The 22,721-nt window shown below is 37.7% G+C and overlaps 1 protein-coding gene across 2 annotated transcripts in view; it reads left to right on the top strand.

Annotated features, from left to right (window-relative positions):
• The window catches only part of Dve (SATB1_N and homeodomain domain-containing protein dve), an 88,328-nt gene that overhangs the window by 9,990 nt on the left and 55,617 nt on the right, over positions 1-22,721 (top strand). For both annotated transcript variants that reach the window (XM_076806004.1, XM_076806003.1), the window contains one exon: positions 10,321-10,591. In XM_076806004.1, the coding sequence (XP_076662119.1) occupies positions 10,321-10,591 (271 nt within the window). The remainder of the gene's footprint in view (positions 1-10,320; positions 10,592-22,721) is intronic.

Here is a 22,721-nt window from a genome sequence, read left to right as displayed (position 1 = left end):
CAACCGCTTATTTGGCCATTGCGTTTCAGAAACGAGATAATTTATTATTTTAATAATCGTTTTAAAGTAATGCTATATTCGCGTAATTGCTAGTAGCGGAAGGAGGGGGACGGCTGGGCGAGGCGTCTTCGTGCAAAGGAGACGAGGGGATCCTATCGAAATTGGCGGGTCCAGGTGGTTGGAATGAAAGGCGAACTTCGAAGAAATAATAAAGAGGTTCGGGTGGTGTACACGGCAATTTACGCGCCTCGGATACGTTGGAAGAGCACAGAACCAGATAGCCAATACCAAACCGCCGAGGCCAATCTAGTTGGCCGAAATTCCAAATGACCGATTTTACCATATTTATTAATTAATATACAGCGACGACGTCCATTAAAATTCGGACATTCTTCAAAAGAGAATTCGCCAGATCTCTTTACACGCAGTGAATCAAAGACATCGAGAAAATGACATTTTTCTTTCCTAATATGCCATTTTGCGTCATACATTAATAATTTGCATTATTGAAAAACGAATAAAACAAACAGCGCTTATTAAAAATTTCATTTTTCAGTTTTTAAAATTTGCGACCCTAATTTCACCCCCCCCCCCTCAGTTTTAATGAAAAAAACGTTGTGCTTTAACATTATTCGCTTCGTAATAATGCAAATTTAATTGTATCAACCTTAGATTAAATCAAATCAGTAAAAGGAGTCCGATGTGAATAAATCCACAAGTATCCTTACAATTAGTTTTCTCAGAACAATATTCCTAATTAACAAAAGATTTGCGTTAACAGTTCGGGTTGCTGATGGCGTAAAAATCTACTTGGAAAATTAAGGGTTAACAGAACGTAGTGAAAATTAATTTTCAAATTTGGTAAAAGAATTGAAAGTGAAAAACTGACTCAACGTGTTGAGAACCTAATGATTTATGCGGGGGCGGGGGCAAAAACGGATTCGAAGGATAATTCTTGCTGAAGAAGTGCCCCGGAATGGCTCCGGTTCTTGGCTCAATTGGTCCAAACATCGTCTGCCGGGTCACTGTTTCGTCGGACATTACGTAAGCTCGTTAGAAAGATACACCAGAAATTCGTCTGTCCAAATGAATTCCCGGAATTCCTGTGGACTGGTGCTCGCAACAGGAACGCACGGAATTTTACATTGGCCGGCGATTAAGGTTATCATCTTAACGGGAAACACCCGAGCAGGAAACGTCAACGACGACGACGACGACGCGTATCTCTGTTCCACCCGGTAGATAAGCTGATCCGCCGATAAACGATGTCGAACCGCTGTTTACGATGCCGGCATTAATTCGTGGTGATGTTACGTTTTGCATACCCACGGGAGCCGAATTCGGTCCTTTTATTTCTCGGCTCGCTCGGTTTGTTTGCTGCTATCGCCCCTGGTTGATTGTAATGGCCGATCGGCGACTGCCGGGACACGTCTACCTACGGCCACGGAGAAACGACGTGCTTCACTTTCGTGAATTTATTCCTTTTTCTTGTTAATCAGCCCGCTGCGCTTCATGCGAAATCGACATTTTCAAAGAGACAGCGACTGGACTGAGACGAATGTTTTTTTTTCCTTTTGGTTATTTCCAAACTATGCCCAGTGAACTTTAAAAATGCTTGGTGTGTGTTGTCTTTTGAAAGTGACACAATTTATTCAGATTTTCCGCAAGTTTTGCTATATTGGGCTGTTGCATACGAAATGTGCAATTTTTAATGTTGAACAAACAACTTTTTAAAAAGTAAGCTCATTGATCGAAATAAGCAACCTTGTAATCCACATATTTTGTGAGTGTATCACAGTAGAAATTGAATAAAGTAGAAATGATTTAATTGATTTCGCAATTTTACGTAACATGGAAATTTAGTAAGTTTAAATAAATCCGACTTAATATAAACATAAAATACAATATAAGAGGCCTTATTTTCTCGAAATGTCGATTTCTATGAATGCTTGATAAAGTTCAGGCTCTTAATTCTACTTAATTCGCTGCTCCACTAATCGCACTTCTATATTGGACTTCGTAAGAACGATAAATTAAGTAATTAGGTAGACGTGAACATTGTTCGACAATTAAGATTCCCCAGGATCTATGATAATCGGCGAAGATACGGAAACGAGATTTCTTTTGCATTTCGTATCGATAGTGTGTCATTTTTTTAAAGTAACACTTGGAGAATCAGTACCACATGTTATAGACAGATAAGGGCACAGTGACAATATTGTTTTTTTTTTTGCAAATAGATCGATCATATTTATCAAACAGGTCGTAAAAAATTTTTAGGAGATTTCAAAAATATTGTTGCACCTATCACAATTGTTGACCTATCGAAATTATTGAACGAAAAAATATAACAAATCTCATTGTATAGGTGGTCCACCTAAATGTAGCCACCTAAATATCTTCTCTATTTTTTATAACATAACAAATGTTTCTAATGTAATATTTATCGAAGACTGCAAGCTATCAAGTTGCTAGCCAACGAAATAGAAATATTCCAACAATCGTAATATAACATCTTAGTAAGCAATATAACATTAGCGAACGGATCATCGTGGTGTTCGCATACGCTGTTGTTATCTAACCGAGCACTAAGCATGACTTACACTTATCCCTTTATTATAACAGCAAGATCGAATTTGTTCAGGTTTCATACGATTTTTACGGTAACACGTACTCCAAAAGAGAGATATATTGAACAATTTTTCGTGGAAACGTTTTCATAGTTTAAAAAATCGTGAAAGAAGAAATCGTCCACCAGTCATTTCGACTGGTTCGGTAGTACCAGAGTTAAACGCGCACGTGACGCTTGATAGGCACCTACGTAGACCGTTTTTGACATATTCAAAATGATTTCCTTCTCTGCCTTGTTCAATCGATGTCTATTTAAATTCTACAAACTATACCTGATCATTAGACTGCAGATTTTATGCATTTATGACAAAAATGACTAGCAAACATTTACAGAATCTACAAATCTCACTGTGTCACTATCAGCTCACTGAAATTAGTGGAGAAGAAAAAGGTTTTGAAATTAATACAGGCAATTTTTATTTTGCATTAAAACTCGCAGTCTATTAATCACAAAAAGACACAAAAATTAAGTTAGTATGCAATTGTCCTTGCTATGTCTTATTTTGCTACATTAATCCCTTTATTATAACAGCAAGATCGAATTTGTTCAGGTTTCATACGATTTTTACGGTAACACGTACTCCAAAAGAGAGATATATTGAACAATTTTTCGTGGAAACGTTTTCATAGTTTAAAAAATCGTGAAAGAAGAAATCGTCCACCAGTCATTTCGCCTGGTTCGGTAGTACCAGAGTTAAACGCGCACGTTGCGGATGAGACTTTAGGAAGAAGTTCATATAATTAATTACGAAGACAGTGGCCGAAAGAACGGTCGCCGGTGAACGTGTCAAGATACCCGTTCCCGCGGGACAAGGTGTCCGTCGTTTGCGGAGCTCCGAAAATCGACGAGAGATTCGCAACAGAGCACGAAGGCATCTTTGCATGGCGGAGCGATGCATCCCCTTTTGCGTCACGTCGAAGTTACCGCGATATCACTTGGGGCGTTAGCCGGATAAGCCGCTAACCCCATCCACCTGTTGCCCCTTCTTATGCGTTCCTGCTTACAGGCTCACGTTCATCCTCATTCCTCGCGTGGAAGCGAGCCAAGGACCCCGGCTCGTCCTCTTCCAATTCACGCTTGTACCTTAGGGCTTCGGCTTCATCCTCCCTCGTCCGCGCTCCTGCGCTGGTGTCAGGCTTCTGCTCCTTCTCCTTTCCTCGTCACCTGAACGGTGTCCTCGTTCGGGCCATCTTCTTCTTCTTCTTCTTCGTCTTCTTCTTTCAACCACCCGTCCTTTTCCCTCTCCCTCTCCTCCTCCTCCTCCTCCTCCTCCCCCGAAGAGTGTTCAGCCTCCTCTTTCTTCCGCCGACTTCATCTCTCGTTCGTTCCCGTTCCAAGCCCGGGTCTTCAGCAGTCTGACGTGTTTTTTGCGAGTGCATACCTCGAAGCAGCTCCCGAAACAGTAGCTGGTGCCCAGGTACAGTCCGGGCCAGCGAAAAAATCACCGACCCGAGACTCGGCGATCCTCTACGTGTCCGTTCGACGGATCGATGCACGCAGTTTCGAACTGTGCACGATCGCCGGACCGAACTCAAAATTCCGCTCGCGAAAAAATGCCGATCAGCTTCGCGAGCGAATCGTTGGAGGTCGCTTTCTATGCGCTCGACTTTCTTTTTTCTTTTTGGTTTTTTCGAGTTTGTTTTCGGTACGAGTAACCTGGGAATGTGGCGATGTACTGCGGGCGTCACGCGAATTTTTGCCCACCCGAAGTGAGATGGAAATGATTTATTTAATCGTTGCGTGAACTATTGGGAATTTATGCTGATAATTATTTAGCGTGCGACTATCGATGATGTAACTATTCGTGGATATAGGCGAAATTTTACTATCTCGCGGAGTTTATATTTATCATTTCCAGGGAGATGAATATTTTTTATTGTTTATTCGATCATTGCATTTTTAAAGTACATTTTGACGGTCCACTTGTTACTTTATATTCGGTTGCAGATCTTATAACTTCGTTGGTCGTAGAATGTAATAGGTTTGAGTGTAGTCTTTAGTTACTTTTTTGTGTGCCGAAATTGTTTTCGCAGAAGACAATATATATATTCCAGTTAATGGCGCTGTCTGTGATAGTTGTCTATGGAAATAGGTGTCTGCATAAACATTTGCGGCGCACTTTTGAGTACTGTTAATTGAGTTAGTTAATGGTAAAGCTGACTATGTACTTTTACACTTATTAAAATTGATCTATAAAAAGTGTTTACATAAACACGAATGGTCTAATTATTAGATCCACTTTTCTTGAGTTACACTTTTAAATTATTCTTGTTGAAATTTGTAGAGTCCTTTTGCATGTCTATTTTCTGAAAGTTCTGTAATTGAATCTAGCATTAAAATTTAATAATGGTAACCATGATTAAGTAAAGTCTGACTGACACAGCATAATCAAGTTAAATGTACTCGATTACTATGTGAGATAATGGAATTCATATGACGAAATAAAAGTAAATTTCGTGTAATAATAATTGTTTCCATTAATCAAAATATAGATGAATTACAATTAGCTAAATTAGAGAAATCGTTGAGTCAGTTTTGTTATCAAAATACACCTTTCGGAGGACTTGACCGTAATCTTATCTCAATACGGATCTATCGATCTAGAAAAAGCAACATTCTCTCGGTAATGGAGTAGCAGAAACCGGTACTTCACTTATAGGGAATATATCAGGAGTGCTTCATGATCCGTATTATGTAATCAATCGGAAGATATCATCGAATTATTTTATATTTAGAAAAGTGAAACCGTTGAATGTGTACATGTATCAATCTTATTTCTTTAATTGATATTTTTTCATTGACACCCGCGATCGATACGTAAAACTAAATTTCTTTAATATTTTAGATTCGAATAAAAACGTCAGTTTTCATATTCTGCGTGTTTGCAAACATCTCGCATGATCTGCATACCCTAGATATTTCGTGCGTATACAGAATTTGTTGAGCACTTAGTTGAATTAAATATATTATAACTTTTTGACTCAGTTGTAAAAAGCAGAATTTAGATAAAAATGTAATATTTTTAGATTTTTTAAATATCCACGCAGTTATATATATTAGCAATTAATGCAAACAATTTTGATTTTGCACAAAAATCCACAGATCGCACGCATTGCATTTTTACATCTTCCACTTTGCACATGCTCTGCACGCTGTAGCCGCACAAACTCCTATAGTTTCCACACCGCAAATATTAGGTTAGTGCAAAAATAATTACGGTTCTCATCAATTTAAACTCCAGCGATTTTTCTCTAAACTCGTAACTGTTTATTGTTCGGTTAAGTTTATCTTATTATATAAGTTCAGATTAGGATGCAAAGCGCTGTATAAACATTTGAACTATTAATGAGCATACAATGGTAACACTGGTTTCAAAAATTCCGTAACAGAAAACTTTTGAAGATGAAGAGGCTCACGGTCATCCTTCTGATAACGATGTACCAAGGGCTACCATGAGAGGTTGTAAAAGAACAAAAGGTTGATCTACACAGTCACTAGTTGATCCATACAGTCACTCGACGTTTAGCTGAAATCGGGGATAAAAAATAACAGTTATTCTAAATTTTTCTACGATAAAAACCACGAATAAAAACACACAAAATATAAAAAACAATTCGAAGAACAAAATAATTAAAAAATTTCGATTTTTATACTTTTTGGTCACAAATAACAGTTATGAATGTCCAAAAAATTGGATCCTCCTCGATAATTGTTATCGACGAAGAAAAACTGTTTCGATTGCTCAAAGTAGTTATCGATGAGAGAAGAATGAACTTCTCTCATTGATAACTGTTATGAGCGATCGAAATAAATTTCTCTCAGTCGTAACTGTTAGAAGTGATCGAAATGAATTTCTCTCAACGATAATATTTACTAACAAGAGAAAAAAATTTTCGGTTACTTATAATCCTTATTTGCAACCAATACGATTTTAGTCGATGAAATACTTGTTATTCCATGACTTTTTTTCTTTTTGGTTATAACAGTTATGGTCCCCGGTTGAAATAAAGCAAAATCTATAGCGTCAGAATCCCAGAACAGAAACCACAATTATTTCTTCACCGACCTATAAAATCTGTTTTTATCAAGACCTCGCCGGTCGAATAATAAACGAAGTCGGATTGCAACGACGACGACGACGACGACGCGACGACAGGGGGTAAACGATTTCCCGTTAGTTTGATCATCGAGTTCCACGGAAGCGTCATCGACGATCCAGTTTTCAGACGCGGCGAAAACCGCCGCGGCGGTGCATTTCGCACTTCGGTCTTATAGTGTAGGATTGTCGCATTCTGGGCCCACTTGACCCTCGTTAACACTGTGAACGGCTTAGCCGTTAGTGTTAAGTTCAGTTCACTCATACATAAATCTAAGTCCGCGCTTATGCCTTAGCAGGCCGCTGTCGGAATTGAGCACGTGTTCAGATTTCATCGGCGACAACGCTTAGATCATCCGGCTCATTCGATACGACCGAATCGTCGGGCAGATTCGACTATGTTCAGACGACGGCCTCCTCTCGTCGGAATTAATGATGAAATCATTACGTCGTTCTATCCGTTATTAAAGACGAGCAATCGATCGGTTCTACAATGTTTAATTCCATTTTCCGCGCAGCTTCGTCATCCGTGAAAAATTCCAACACATTTCCGACACACGTCGCGAGACACAAACGTCTCGTAATTTTAATTGTGATGAAAGTTGATTTCTTCTACTAGTTTTAATCAATTGTACACAATTTAACAGTATACTGAAATACTTTTGATATAAATACAAAAATCCGCAGTCTATTGTTGTATGTATCAAATTGTGTAAATGTCGGATATTAAATCATTTGCAAGTTGATCGACCAAATGATTTTTCATTGCATATTGAGAAGTTGAATATCTTGATGAAGCATTGTAGAAACTTTTAAGTAATACAGTGAAGTGACAGGCAATTTCTTAACATTCAATCAAGAAACTATTTGAACGATCAAATTGCAAATGATTCGAAACCCGGCATTCCGTACTGCATGACCTGACATTGATTTCTTCAAGGATATTGGCACATACATGTAGATTTAATTTTAGTTTCATGTGACGCTTGATAGGCACCTACGTAGACCGTTTTTGACATATTCAAAATGATTTCCTTCTCTGCCTTGTTCAATCGATGTCTATTTAAATTCTACAAACTATACCTTATCATTAGACTGCAGATTTTATGCATTTATGACAAAAATGACTAGCAAACATTTACAGAATCTACAAACCTCACTGTATCACTATCAGCTCACTGAAATTAGTGAAGAAGAAAAAGGTTTTGAAATTAATACAGGCAATTTTTATTTTGCATTGAAACTCGCAGTCTATTAATCACAAAAATGCTATGTCTTATTTTGCTACATTAATACGTTTAACAATTTAATTTAAAAAAATACGTAGAACGACGAAGTAAATTTAAATTGTCTGAATTGTCTTTTTTATAGGATCGAGGATTCAAGAATAAAATTTAGAATTTTCACAGATATCTATTTTCATAGATATTGCACATCGACTTTATACAAATAATTTCGCAAGTATGTTACTTGATTTAAGACGGAAACTATTGTCGCTGAGAACTGTGAACGCTCTGGGACTGCTCGGCAATTAACTGCTAAATCAAGATATTGATCAAGTACTTGCCTTATGGTATAAGCGGACGTGTTAAAAATATTCTGACGCAGATAAGAATTTATGCGCGAAATTTTAAACTTATATCCCTTCCCTGATAAGAATATTTGAATATATTAACATTTCTAACCTAATTCCTCAAACTATTTTACTGGATCAAAATTCACTCAATTTAAAACAAAATTTAAATATTAGAAATGGGCGCCATTAATAAAAAATGATATTATTTATAACGAAATGGGATGAACGAGTTTGTAGGAAATAGTTTCTATTTATTAATTAACTCTGGTAAAAAAAAAATCTGGGGGCAGGATCGTAACAAAATCGCATTCGTCCTGTCATGAGAAAGCGGAGTATGTCAAGGACTTTCAGGACAGATTAAGGACAGCCCTGAATTTCTATTATTTCCGTGGAGATTACCGCCTGCAGTTTTACGCGTATCACGCGTAACGAGCGTAACGAGCAATAAAATAAGAATGAAAAGTATTCCCAATGCAAGAGTATAGGGCTGTGCAAGGTGCAATGGCCGCTATTAAAAATGTTTGAACTCCCACATGCTATCGTCCCACTATTTGCACCGTCTCTTTCGCTCGATTGTAAAATATCAGGTTACAAGAAAATATGCCATGTGAAATGAATGACAATATACTGAGATTAAAGGTAGCACTGTAATTAAATGCAAACGATCGAGTAAAATAATATTGTTGAATTATTATTTGTTTCCATTTCGCTGAATACTCGGGATGTAGTAAGCACCCTCGTAAAACAGTTTTCTATGCTATCTGTAATTCAGATCTTTTTGAAGTGGATTTTTACAATACAAATAAAGATGAGCTGAGAAATCATTCTGACAGTTTCGAAATAGTTCAAGGATTTAAAAGTGGATTAATCTGTGCGGAACAAAATCAATATATTTTTACTATATTCTGAAACGATATTGTTTACAAAACTGATTTTTTAAAGCGGAATAAATAGTTTAAAGGGGTTGGAAAGAAGACAAAATTTTAGCGTGAGTTTCTGTGGTATAAAGTGCTATGTTTCACTGGTTTAAACTAACGAATGTTTATTATAAGAATCTGTAAGTAGGATTTTGAATAATTTGATCGCGAAACATGCCTTTTCTGTTATACATGCGGTTAATGTTGTAGACTATACATTTTTAATAATTTCTTGTCAGAGTTCAATTTTTAAGTATCGTTGCTATAGATTTAAATAAACTTCTATGTTCGATAAGTAAACGTCAGAATAAATAAGAAAATGAATAACGAAACTTTGCAACAAACAGAAATACAGAGAAACTGCTGTATACAATCCTAGAAATCAATTACAATTAGCTAACTAACAGTTAACAAACAGGACTCACATTCCTAATCTTTTTATTGTATAATTCCAAGCAATTCTTTGTTTTTAATTATTTTGTTAATTATTTTTCTCTCTGATCGATCGTGACTCTTTTTGTTATACATACGTTAATGCTTTATGTATTATTATATGATTGTAGAATAATCTTCCATGAATCCTTAAAACAGAAACACACATTTCTTAAGATAAATCAGTCCTTCATAATCTGCAGTGTTGTTAGCTAGGAGAGTGTACACATATAAAAAACAAATACCATACTAATGTAATCAGTTGTTTTATTTTTAAAAATTTGTACTAATCTTCAGACTTCAAAACCACAATTCAGCTCAGTAGCTCAGATTATCACGTACGACCATGCTTCCCTTGGTTACGAATAACAAATCTTAAGCTGCATTCACACTGATGAAATACCGAGCAATTTTTTGTTGCCCCTCGTTGCCTTCTTCTGTTATTCTTAAAAATTCCAAATTTACTCAAATAATTTCTACATAAATGTAATATATAATAATTTTGTATAGTTCAAGACTACAAATTCCAAATGTTGCAAGAAGTTAAAGAAAGTTCATATTTACAATTGACTGGGGTCATGAGAGACCCCAGGACACCATGTACAGGGTTAGAGGCGTTTCATTAATTCTGGAAAATTAACCATAGGGATGAAATTACGAATTGCAGAGCCAAGCTTTGGCATTGACACACAAGGTCTCTCCACCTTCGAGGCCGAGCAGCGTGTCCTCGTTACCGAGGAGCCCCCAATCCCACCAGTCCCAGCAGTCTCAGTCGCAGAGCACTGCTCAACCTCCGCCGGTGCATCCTCATCAGTCGCAGACACCTTTGAGCGCGCCCCACACGCCATTTTCCGCGCACAATCAACACCCGAAGCAGGAGGCGAACACTAGTCCCAAACAGGAAGGATTCGATCTCAGCAAGTCCGCCGCCAGCACCGGTGAGTCTGTGTTTTATTCCTCTCCTATGATTCGATGAATATTAAATTGCCGGAACGAATGAAAGCCGAGGGAACCGTTCCGGTATATTGTTTGGGGAACAGTCGATGCCAAGATGGAGGTGAAATTAACAGGCATCGAATGCTAGTCGAACCTCCTTTGAATACCTTCTTATTTGTTCACTGTAGTAATTACATCAGGAAAAGGATCCTCAGGCTTCTATTAGGGGTAGAAATGAATTTTTTCCGACTTTACCATTAATTTCGTGCAATTTGATTTTTCTCCGGTCTATAGTGATCAAAACAACCTTAGTCTCCGATAATTCTATATACGCAATCATGTTACATTTTTCGGCCGAGTCGAGTGGTCGACCTTCCCAGTCTTAGAGGTCCCCGAATCGTGTCTCCTACACGATACAATGTTTACTCGATATATATCCAAAACACGGATCTAGCCAGGGACATATATCGGCCAGGAGATACTGTTCACGAGGTATACCCCGCGGCAGTGGGGATAGTTGTGAGACTTTTATCGGCTATGCATTTGGGACATATATAGAATGAACACTGTATATATGAAAAAATTTTTTTTCTTATATCGATACTGTAAATATGGTTATTTTTAATGGGTAATTATTTCATATTTGGTATTATTTTAATCAGAAAAAATGTCACGAATATTTTGATGTATGCAGTTTATTTATTATTTTACACTTTGATTGAAGAAAGGAATTTGCCTGCCATTTGATTTTCATAGAGTTTTTTGTAAGGCATGGAATAAATTGTGGGACCAAATAAATATCAGAATCCCGATCGAGGAGCTTTGTTTATGGTAATTTTATTCTTCCTTGCGAACGATACGAACGAGCAACAAGTTTTCTCGTCCGCAGACGAAGGCGCACGCATCAGCACCCTTCGTTTAAATATGTCGGTCATTTGGAACCTCGCCCCTTGTTCCAACGTGCCCCCCTCCCTTTCCCCCCTTTTTCTTCCGTTTCCTTTTCGTTTTGCCTACACTTTCCACGACTACAGCGCACACGCCGAATCTCAAGTCGTTCGCGCGTTCCCTCGGCTGCTTTTCGACGCCGTGCGAATTAAGTTACCATTACGGTACCGGTCGTGTGAAAACAATCTTAATGCAACGGCACCACAACATCAGGTGGAAATTATAAATAAGTAGTGATTACATGATCGAGAAAAATTCACTAAACACAGATCGATTCGTCTCGCATCATTCGAAATGTATGAAGCATATATTTTTGTATAAAATATTGGTAACGTATGAATGACGTGTAGTTTATACAAATGCACATTTTTGAAATATAATTCCGATGACCAGACTGCGGATCTTTATGCAAAATCATAAGTTTTGTACTTCAGTTGCAAAAATGAAAATAAAAATAAAAAAATTTATTTTTTTGTGTTTCTTGCATATTTTATAACGTGCACAATATTTTCATCACCTGCTCTTGTACTTTTCGTTTCTATTATTTCACGTTGAACTTCTTGGTATACTTTGCTATATGATTGTAATCATTTAAATGTATATGTATTGAATTTACAGAATTTTCGAAATACGATTTTAATAAAATAAGATTTTATGCATTTATGCCAAGAAGACATTAAAAGAATTTCTGACTATAGCTGCACATTTTTCGACTGATTAAAACGTATAAATGGAAAAATACATTTTTAGTGAATTTTTCTCTCTCTATGACAATTGATTTAGTTGATTCGCAGTCTAATTATAATAAATGATTGTGAGAGTGAATTGTCTGAAGGGTGTGCAACGCAATTCGCAGAAGACTGTCTTCTAATTTTTCTCCGAAGCGTTAATTCGTCAATGCGATATTATCTTAATGTTCTCTCACCACCGTGTCTTTGCGAAAGGATGAAAGTAATCTTCCAACATCGTTCGGAGAACAGAGGAACCATTAGCAATCGTATTACACGAGTCAAAGGCTTGGGCCCTGTGTTTGTAACACAAGTTTCCACCGAGAATGACGAACGGCTCGTATGTGTAGACGGCGGAGGTCGCATGGAGGGATCGTTAAAGCTCGTAAATGAGATAGACTATCGGCGGAATTTCCTTGATCCTCGATAATGCGGTGGAAACAATTTGCACGCGTCCGTTCGCCGGGGCAAAACAAAACCAGTGCTCGCGCGCGCGCGACTTCGAGACATATCGACCCCGTTTGTCAACTGTTCTCATCATTTTTTGCTATACACACGCCATTTTACTAGACCTGCACTTTTGTGCAAAATAACATCTGTCTGTATCTGTTGCTAGAAACCAAAGCCACTTTGGGAACCTTTCTTTAATAATTTTAGCAAGACGAAATTAATGGGTACTCTTCAATTCTTTTGGTCTTTTTACTGTTTCAACATGCAAAAAATCTGTAGTCTAGTTATTAAGTATTCATATTTTGATTTAACTTTTCTTTTTGACAAACGTTTTTATTACATTTAATTAATATATACAATTTACTCCTGAACTACTCGACGTGCAAATAGTCAAAAACGTCTACATTCTTTAAAATACCGCAACATTGTTAACGATTTTCGAAAAATTTGCTGTACGTAAACTGTAATAATTTTTAAAATGTTGTTGTAAAGGGAGAGGCGTCAATCTTCGAATTTAGGGCAGTTTCATCGACGAGAAAAATTGTTGAAAGTTCTTGGAGAAGTTTCAAGGTACTTCATCTTTGAGGAAAATGGGTTTTCAGTTTCCCAATTGCTACGTCACGTAAAAATATCTTACAGGAAGATGAACACTGCTCTGTGAAAGTAGAGATATCAAGCTTTAAAAAAAGTCGAGGCTTATGGTTCTGTTATTTGTTTTCACGAAATGATCACAACTTAAATATCGACAATTTTTCGACAATCCGAAATTTAGTGTTCAAATAATTTTCGGATGCACTGTACATACCGGGTGTCCCAAAAATGTAGTAATTCCTTGAAAGGGGTAATTCCTGAGGTGATTTGAAGAAACTTTTCCCTTTCCAAAATGTTCTCCGCGGCTTCGTTAAGGAGTTATTAACGAAAAAAAAACAGACCAATCGGGGCCATAGTAATAGCGGACGAATTCGAGCCCGGCCACGCCGGAGTTCGTCTGCTTTTGTCGCGCCCTGATTGGTCCGTGATTTTCGTTAATTACTCCTTAACGAAATCGCGGAGAATATTTTCTCAAAGGAAAAAGTTACTTCGAATGACTTTGGGAATCACCGATTTCAAGGAAGTACAACATTTTTGGGACACCCTGTATATCGTAAAAAGGAAAAGTCGTGAATTAGGATAACAGGGCACGTGTACGTGTGTTGCGAGCTTACCTGTACGAGGTTCGTGTGCTTTTGTGTGTACGTAAGGGGTAGCACGGAAAGGGGTGGATATTGTGACCCTTACGTACTAATCCGGATTAAATTCGAATCCCTGGCTATGTGGCTAGGCGATCTGCGAACATGTACTACACCGTCTTGCAGCATACGATTGAACTCGTTACGACATTTAACCCTTTCTCCGACTCTATTCAGATTATTCCGGGGCTGGAACCCGAGTGTTGATCCTTTATGCTTTTGTTTGCCGTGGAAAAATTTTCAATCGGATCCCTCGAGCGTTCCTAACGTCGTTTCTCGCAACGAGAACCATTTTGCACGCGCGATTATTGCTTTACGGCCTAGGTAGACTACCAATTCTGTGCGTGTTCACCCTTCAAGGACGAGGATTGTTTAAAAGACTACATGACGGTCTTAAATTATGGGAAAAATTATCAATCTGTAAGAAACACTACAAACATCCAGTGAATTCTGTTAAATAATGTATTGTTTTCGAGTATTTTTGTTCCTATATAATATTATTATTAGACAGCGGATGTTCATGCAAAATAAACATTTTTCACCTGAATTGCAACGAACCGTAGTGACATAGAAATTTATTTTCTTTCTGAATATGTTTTATAGGTTGGAAAATAATATAGCAGTATTTTGAAATTCTTTCAACGTTTTTACTGTTTCAAGTGACAACTACACAGTTTTGTCATAAATGCATAAAATCCGCAGCCTAGTAATAAGCGTCTGTGTAGCTTCCGTATTTAGTAATTAATAAATGACGTATCGTGAAATATGGACGACAATAGTCACGTCGACGGGCATCATTCGCCTTTAATTAGGGGCATAGTGAAACTTCAAGATCCACTTAGAAAATACCTAATACGATGTGACACACGCGTAGATTCGTGATGTCATCTGCGTCGTTGAAGACGGCTCGTTTCACGCTTGCTTACTTCTGAACAAATTATTCGGAGTTCTTCTTTCGGAAACGATCCTTCGCGAATCTCGAGCTTAAAATTTGAATAGGAATTACCGCGGAGAATTTTCACAAGTGGAACTAATTAATCGTATCAGTGTGTAATTACTGTAGGGATTAATAACATTGAATGCGTCCATTATGCGTGGCATGCATTGGCTACTACAGTTTAGAAACGGGATATGGATATCGACGACACGTCCTCTGGTCACTACGCGAATAAGAAAGTGGATGTATTTTAAATCTTAAGTTTAATTTCAAGTCCTAGATTGTTAATTCAAGCAAAAGTTCAACTATTAATCACGTCTTTTCTTTGTTAGAAACTTGGAAGTTCATTTAAAATTAATAGTCAATTATAATTTAGTACCATGCATGTTTAACTATACCATCCACGTAGTAATCTAAATTGTAATACAGCAACGTTATAAAAATATTAATTTAAGCATGTACTGGTACTACTAACTGTTTTTTTTTATTAACTGCAAGGGTGTGAACTAATCCCTCGTTAGTCTCTAATTAACAATATTTAATCGAGCCAAAATTGTACAGTATGTAAAATAAACAGATCGAGAATAATTAGTTTGCGATAGATGTAAACTAGAAAAGGGGGAACTGGGTTAACATAAATGTAGATTATTGTAAGCAAATAAAATGGCGTTTTCTTTTTATTAAACCTTTTTAATGAACTAATACTCACATTAATCGACCTATAACAATAATCTGATACGCTCTATAAAACGCTAACGCGTTCGCTAGCAGCATCACGCATGTGTGACGACCACGAGCTCGTGTTTCGCATAATGAAAATGAAATTATTTCTTTTTCCTAATTAGACTGCGAACGTTACGCTTTAGGCTTGTAGAGTCTTTGAAGAATTAAAAATTCGGGGGAACATGTTATTCCGATCGTTAACGGATACAGTGGATGGCACGCAAGATGTAATTGCAATCGCAATGAACTCTGTACTTCGATGGTTTTTCAAAAAATTGTATACAAGGTGGAAAAGGTAACGTTCTAAAGAATTCAATCACCAGCTATGTTGACGCAACCCTAAACTCACGAGGGAAAAAATGATCAGACACGCCGACCTCCAATCAGGCCTCTAGGCGCCAACAGTTGAGCTGTTTAATGCAAAAGTGGTGTAAGTCAATTGATCCAATTCATTGTTTGTTTTCATACGAAGAGGAACAATGCTTGATTTCTAAGACAGCGGATTTTATGCGTTAGTGACAGAAACGAGTAGGTAGTGAGTATAGTGAAAAATTGAAAAACAAAATCTATTATTCTTAACCTGTCAAATACATTAAGAAACAAGATAAGTTTGTTGCAATTCAGGTGGAACCTTTTTCATTTCGCATAAAGATATACAGTTTGTAATAACATAGCTAACGAATCGACGATCTTCGACCTTTCACTTTAATACAATGCTTTCTGAGGAATTACAGGTTCTTTTAAATTCTCATTAACCAAAAGATTACGGAAAAGGAGGGAAAAACCAAAGAATAGTAAAGTGTGCAGTACATAGGGTAGATAAGGCAGTTGGGAAGAAGGGGGGAGAAAGAAGGGGTGAATGTGTAGAATGCTTAGATCAAGTTAGGTCTATTGTGAAGCCAAGTCCGGTTCCTAGCCGAGGGGCTGAATAAATAAGTCCCTTTGTCCAGTGATCAAGTTTTTTGACTTGCACCGTGTCTGCATTGAACGGTTCAGTTGATCGGAAGCAAAATTTCAAAGCCAACAAGAACGCGAGGGGGTCGAAGAATCTCTTCCGCGAGGAAGATCGATCGAAATCCCAGAAAACTGACCTCTTCTCCGATCCCCTTTAACTATCCCTAAAGCGTCGCTCGTCGCCCCGTGTCGTTAACCCGGGCGAGTCGCGCAACAGATCGCCTCGCCGCGCGAAAAACGGGGCCTTATTTCTGCGAGGGAACGAAAGAAGCATTCTCGTCCGCATGTATACGGGGGGTGGGGTGGTGGTGGTGGTGGTGGTGGTGCAAGGTCGGGTGGTAGCTCGGCGCAGATAAATACACCGAATGTCGTGAAATGCACAAGGTACGCCAAGAGTGGAACACGGGCAGCGCGGGGGGAAGAGGTTAGGATTAGCTGAGTTGTGTGCGTTGGATTTCCGATTTAGACGGCGAGCGGCGCACACTCGACCAATAATCCCGGATTAATCCTAGGTTCGACTATATACGCGTCTACACACGCGCGTGCACACACCTCTTCACGGATGGTGCGCTCGCGCGTTTCCGTGGATCGCGCTGCGTATCCTCCAACACGAACAGAGCCGCGAGAGAGATGGAGAGAGAGAGAGAGAGAGAGAGAGAGAGAGAGACGCTCATGGAGTCCGGTCAAACCGAATGACTGAAGTGTGGGTGGCTAACACATATATCTAGACCCGTGGATCCGCAACATAGGACGCACCTACACCGGTAAAGAGGCTCGAACGCGCGATGGTGTTCGTGTGCGCGCGTCAGGATACCAGGGGAAGAGAGAACCAGGCGCCAAAGGATTTGGCTACACACACACAAAGCCAGGCTGCGCGCTCACGTGCATACATCGATGCAACGGCCAAAGATAATCCTCACGAATATAGAACCCGGATAATCCCCGTGTAGGGCGGTATATATACGTTTGCCGGCCGCGGCGCATCGTGGCTGTATGCGCGCACACGTACCAACGTGCACACTTATCACCGACGAGGATGATGGTCCGCAGAAAAGGGTGGCGTAGAGAGAGAAACGACGGTGGGGGTGGATCAAGGGTGATCGCCGGGAGGGGAGAGGACTATGGCAGAGCACACAAGGTTTAGAGGCTAAGCGGCTCATCCCCCAGGAAGCTTTACATCCCGTTCTGATACGACGGGAATTCTACGAACGATTCGAAAGATATATATCCTCTTTGTGTCCGTTGGGGTCGAGGCGCGCGCGAGAGCCCGCTAGAAAACCAGCCACATCGGTTTCAATGGAAATATTGGACGGGCGCGAAAGAGACGCGGGAATCGCCGACGATCGGAGCTTGAGGATGACATCGAGCGACCAAGCGTGCGATGGTTTTCCGGATTCTCTGTGTTTATTTGCTCCACGCTGGCCGCGGTTTTCGGCTGCGCGGCACTCGAGAGAGTCTTCGCCGGTCAGGACTTCTCGGGAGATGTTTCACGAATGATTTAGCCGCTGACGGAAATAAGTTGATACCAGGGACCATAACTGTTATAACCGAAAAGAAAAATGTCATGGACACAACACGGATAACAAGTATTTCATCGACTAAAATCGTATTGGTTAGAAATAAAGATTATAAGTAACCGAAAATTTGTACTCTTGTTGGTAAATGTTATCGTTGAGAGAAATTCATTTCAATCACTTGTAACAGTTATCAATGAGATTTTATTTCGATCGCTCGTAACAGTTATCAATGAAATAAATTTATTTTGATCGCTCGTAACAGTTATCAATGAGAGAAGTGCATTTCGATCGCTCATAACAGTTATTGATGAAGGAAATTTGTAATAGTTATTATTGAATAGTACAACTTTCAAATGGTAGACAATCAATTATTTAATAAATTGTTTATTCATAAAATTAATCGCTACAATCAAAATTTAATGTGACAAACATGAGTTTTTCCAAATTTTCTGCTGACAAATTACACCGAAAATAATCTAACGTTAATTTTAGAAATGGTCCGTTCAACGCTAACCTGAGTTACGGGCACAACGTGAACTATGCACGCTAGTTTTGATAAATACGGGAGTCTATATTTCTGATTTTCCCAGTTGATTCAATCTTCTCCCTTCTATTTGTATGTTCTGTGCTTGGTAAGTTCAGTGTTAATAGAAGACACTACTCCGTGAAATGGAAAGTAATTTGACATGCATTGATTATTTAATAATTACATTCATATAAATATATGATAGTATATAAATTCTACGTTCTCTTCGAAACACTTTTTCATAAAAAGGATTTAGAAAATATATTCATCGCAGTCGAAAAAGATACTTATAATGACCAAATATCGAGAACTCGTTGTTGCGGAAAGAATGGAAATTATGAATCGTCAAAGCATGGGAAATTCTTCAAGAAAAATTGTTTCTTGCTTTAATATCAGTGTAGAACCTGTTAGAAAAATACTAATAACGCATAAAAACTGGTAATTCGTAAAACAAGGCACGATCAGGAAGACCACGCAAGACAATTACGTCTTATATTCGAAGAAAAGTTGTTACGGATCCTTTTATCACTGTAAAAAGATTAAAAGAGGAATTAGAATTGCCTATCGAACAAACATAAATTCGAAAGCCAAGATTCCAGTCTTTATGAACATGTGGCGAAAAAAAGGCTATCACTGACATCAATGCTCGTAAACAATTATTATTTGCCAAATAATTCCGGTAGTCGTAGTATTCTGAACGATAGTTTTATTCGCCGATGAATCGAAGTTTAAGCTCCGTTCACAACATAGACGCAAGATAGAGATACGAGAAATTTTAAAGACAAATTGGATGTAGGTACCCTGATACCTTGATATAAATTATCCAATCTGGGTTAATAGGTGAACAGGTTGAAAATAACATAACAGTGTTTTAAAATTTTTACATTTTTACTGCTTTGTGCTTGTCCTGAACATTTTTGTTATAAATGCATAAACGTTACGTAATTGTTAACAAACTATATCCTACAAACATTTCATTAAAATCGACGCGATACACGTATTGTCCTCTGTTAGGGATGTTAAAGGGTCGCAAGTAGGACTACCGGTAAACGTTTTTCAGGATAAATAAACAATTTTCAACAAACTATATCCTATATAAATTCCATTAAAATTGACAGTCGGGTGTTCGATGTTAGGCTGTGGATTTTCATCGCCTCCGATCGTTTATGACTCATAAACCAATTACTTAATCTCGATGAAATTTTCAGAATGTCGAGTAAATGAAAACCAATCTCGATAAAATGTTTATTACAAGCCTGGATAAAAAAAAGTCGTAAAAAGCAACCTTTACTATTTTCGTCGCGATTCCACAATTTTTCGAAAATTTCCATTGCACGTCGCCTGCTGAAACTGATCCTCCTAGCTTCACAGAAAAATTGAAGTGATTTGGTCCATTTGCATAGGGGTTATTCTGATTTAAAGCGCGTGTGATCAATTATGGTAGTCACGGTAGTTCCAAGTATTTAATCGGCGCTCTTTGCAAGTGGAACTATAATATTTATGAAAGCTCGTTAGTTTTCGGAGGAGCTTCCCTCGGCGCACTATTCCCTGCAGTTCCGTATGGATTTTATCACCGACGTTTCTCTTCTCGCAAAAGAAAAATACGAGGACGCATTCGCGAGGACCCCACCACCCCGTGACCATAATCTTAATCCAGGATTAAATGATCCGGGGTTTGTATAATCCAGCCGTTTTGTCCCTGAAACGAATCTCGGGATTAGGGAGTCTAAAACCTCGTAGTCGTACTACGATGATAAATCCGTGGATCGTATGGATTTATTATCGGAATACGTAATCTTAAACACATAGTTATAAACGGCACGTGAAAAGTTTACTGACCTTGATACATTTAACGGCGCTACTTACCGGTCTTACCTTGTGATTCACGATTAAGATGGCCCACGCGGTTGAGATCACTCATTTGTTTATTTCAAGATGATTTCCATTGAGGAGAATCATTTCTGGGCTGTGTAGATCCCCAATTATTGTGGGGGTGCCAATTAATGTGCCTATATTAATTATACTTATTTTTAAAGCATAATGAATATTAAAAGAGATATTCAATTTTTTTCATTAAAATCAGTTAACATGTATGTTGTGTATCACTTTTTAAATATTCATTATGCTTTAAAAAGAAGTATAATTAATATAGGCACAGTAATTGGCATCCCTAAAATAATTGGGTCCCTTAACCTATATTGCACTAAAATTTTTAGATAAAAGATTGTAAATGATCGTGCTCATCTTTTTCATTTCAGATACACATAATACATTTTTTTAAACGTAAATTAACTGTACTCTTTCATTATACATTGCTTATGTATAAGGGTAGCGTGTTGACTGCCTCATCACTATTTCCCCTAGCCCTTCGGAAATTAATTTTTAATGCCTATTATCTACCAGTCTTTGTTCTTCAATCATTTGATCGAATATTCTTTTATTGCTAATCACATGAATTGCAGATCAAGAATTTAATAACCGTAATTGATAATTCTTTTCATTAGTTGCTGTTTCTTAATTATCCCTCATCACAACTTTACAATAAAAGTTTGTATTATACTACGCATAAATGTCTACATATAAACATTCAGCACTTTTTTAAGAAGGACGGGTTGGACGAATATATAATACATTGTTCAATTTTGATCTTCATTATTTAAACTTGACTGTGAAAAATGTAGGTCTAACGATATTAAATAAAACAGGCTATTCCAAAATGATAAAAGCGAGTAAAATAAGTTAATTTATATGAATATTGAAAATTTTGACATTCACATTGTGAACAAAAATAATGCAAAATAATGTTTAATCTCTTTAACAAGTCCAAATTAATATAAGCATTTACCCATTTATGTCACAAATGCATAAAATCCGCAGTCTAGTTATCATACATGTAATTATAATGTAATAGAATGATAAATGTTCTTCCAGAAAATTGTACAAATTATGGAATGTTCATGTGAACGATTGATTTAATTAAATTGAATATGTTAATAAATAACGTTCAGATAAGACTGTTTCAAAGGAAAAGTATGTGCAAATGTTCGTTTTAGATTACATTAAATGTAGAAATGATTTCTTTTTAATTAACTCCATACAAGTAATGCAGATATTTACGTGGAATTATTTTCGCGTTCTTTTACAGTTTTGATGCGTCATCATAACAATTAACAAGACTGAAATAGTGTTCCTTAAGTTATTACTAGACTGCAGATTTTACGTATTTATGACAACAATTTGTAGCAACAAAACTGAAAATACATTACACGAATCTGAGGACATTTCTTTGTTTATATATTGTTTATTTATAAGGGTGGCACAGTATACCATTACATTACATCATACAATCCAATTACAGTATTGCAAGTTTGCAAACGTATCGCTAACAATTGTATTTTATAATACTAAACTTACATCATCGAAAAATTCAAGAATAAACGTAATATTATTTCGGGTATTTAGATAATCACGGAGCTTAATAGGAATGTTAAAGATCAGTCGTTGCGTTATTGACTTTTTAAGATGATTAAAAGAGAAAATACATTTTCATTCAGTTCAATGATTTAGGGTACCTGTCCCTATTAGGGACGAGCACATTAACTGGGGACACGCTAATGTGTTCAAAGCATTTTTAAAGGCACACTAATTGGGACAAAACCCTTCTTATTATTTCAATTACATTATTGTGAAATGTGAATATTTTCAATGCGAACAAAATATTCTAATAAAAAGAAAGAGTTCGAGAGCCAATATAAAATTCGAACAGGTCAAATTAAAATCAAATAACTCAATGATTCGTGAATTAACGAGTGAGCTTAATAGCACAGTAATTGGGATCCTAATGTAAAATCGTACCTGGTACGTCAAGCTTGATCAGGCTAAGGAGCCTGTCGACAAAATTGTTGGGACGAGTTTCTCGTCTCAGGATAACAGAACGCGGTTCAGGATGCTAGGACACGGCCACGTGGACGTCCTTCTTGGCGTGCACCTTCGCAGGAGGCGTTCTTAGCCTGTTGCACCGAGCGGCGGTGTACAAAAAGTGAAACAAACGACCTTGGGAATATTCGGGGAGTTCTTGCGAGGGACAGTAGAATTTGCTGAGGATCCCCTAGCACGCCTACGA

Source organism: Halictus rubicundus, chromosome 2 (genome assembly GCF_050948215.1).
Source record: "Halictus rubicundus isolate RS-2024b chromosome 2, iyHalRubi1_principal, whole genome shotgun sequence".
NCBI classification, from domain to species: domain Eukaryota; kingdom Metazoa; phylum Arthropoda; class Insecta; order Hymenoptera; family Halictidae; genus Halictus; species Halictus rubicundus.
Note: the sequence above shows the minus strand (reverse complement) of the source record. Positions and strands in the feature narration are given on the sequence as shown.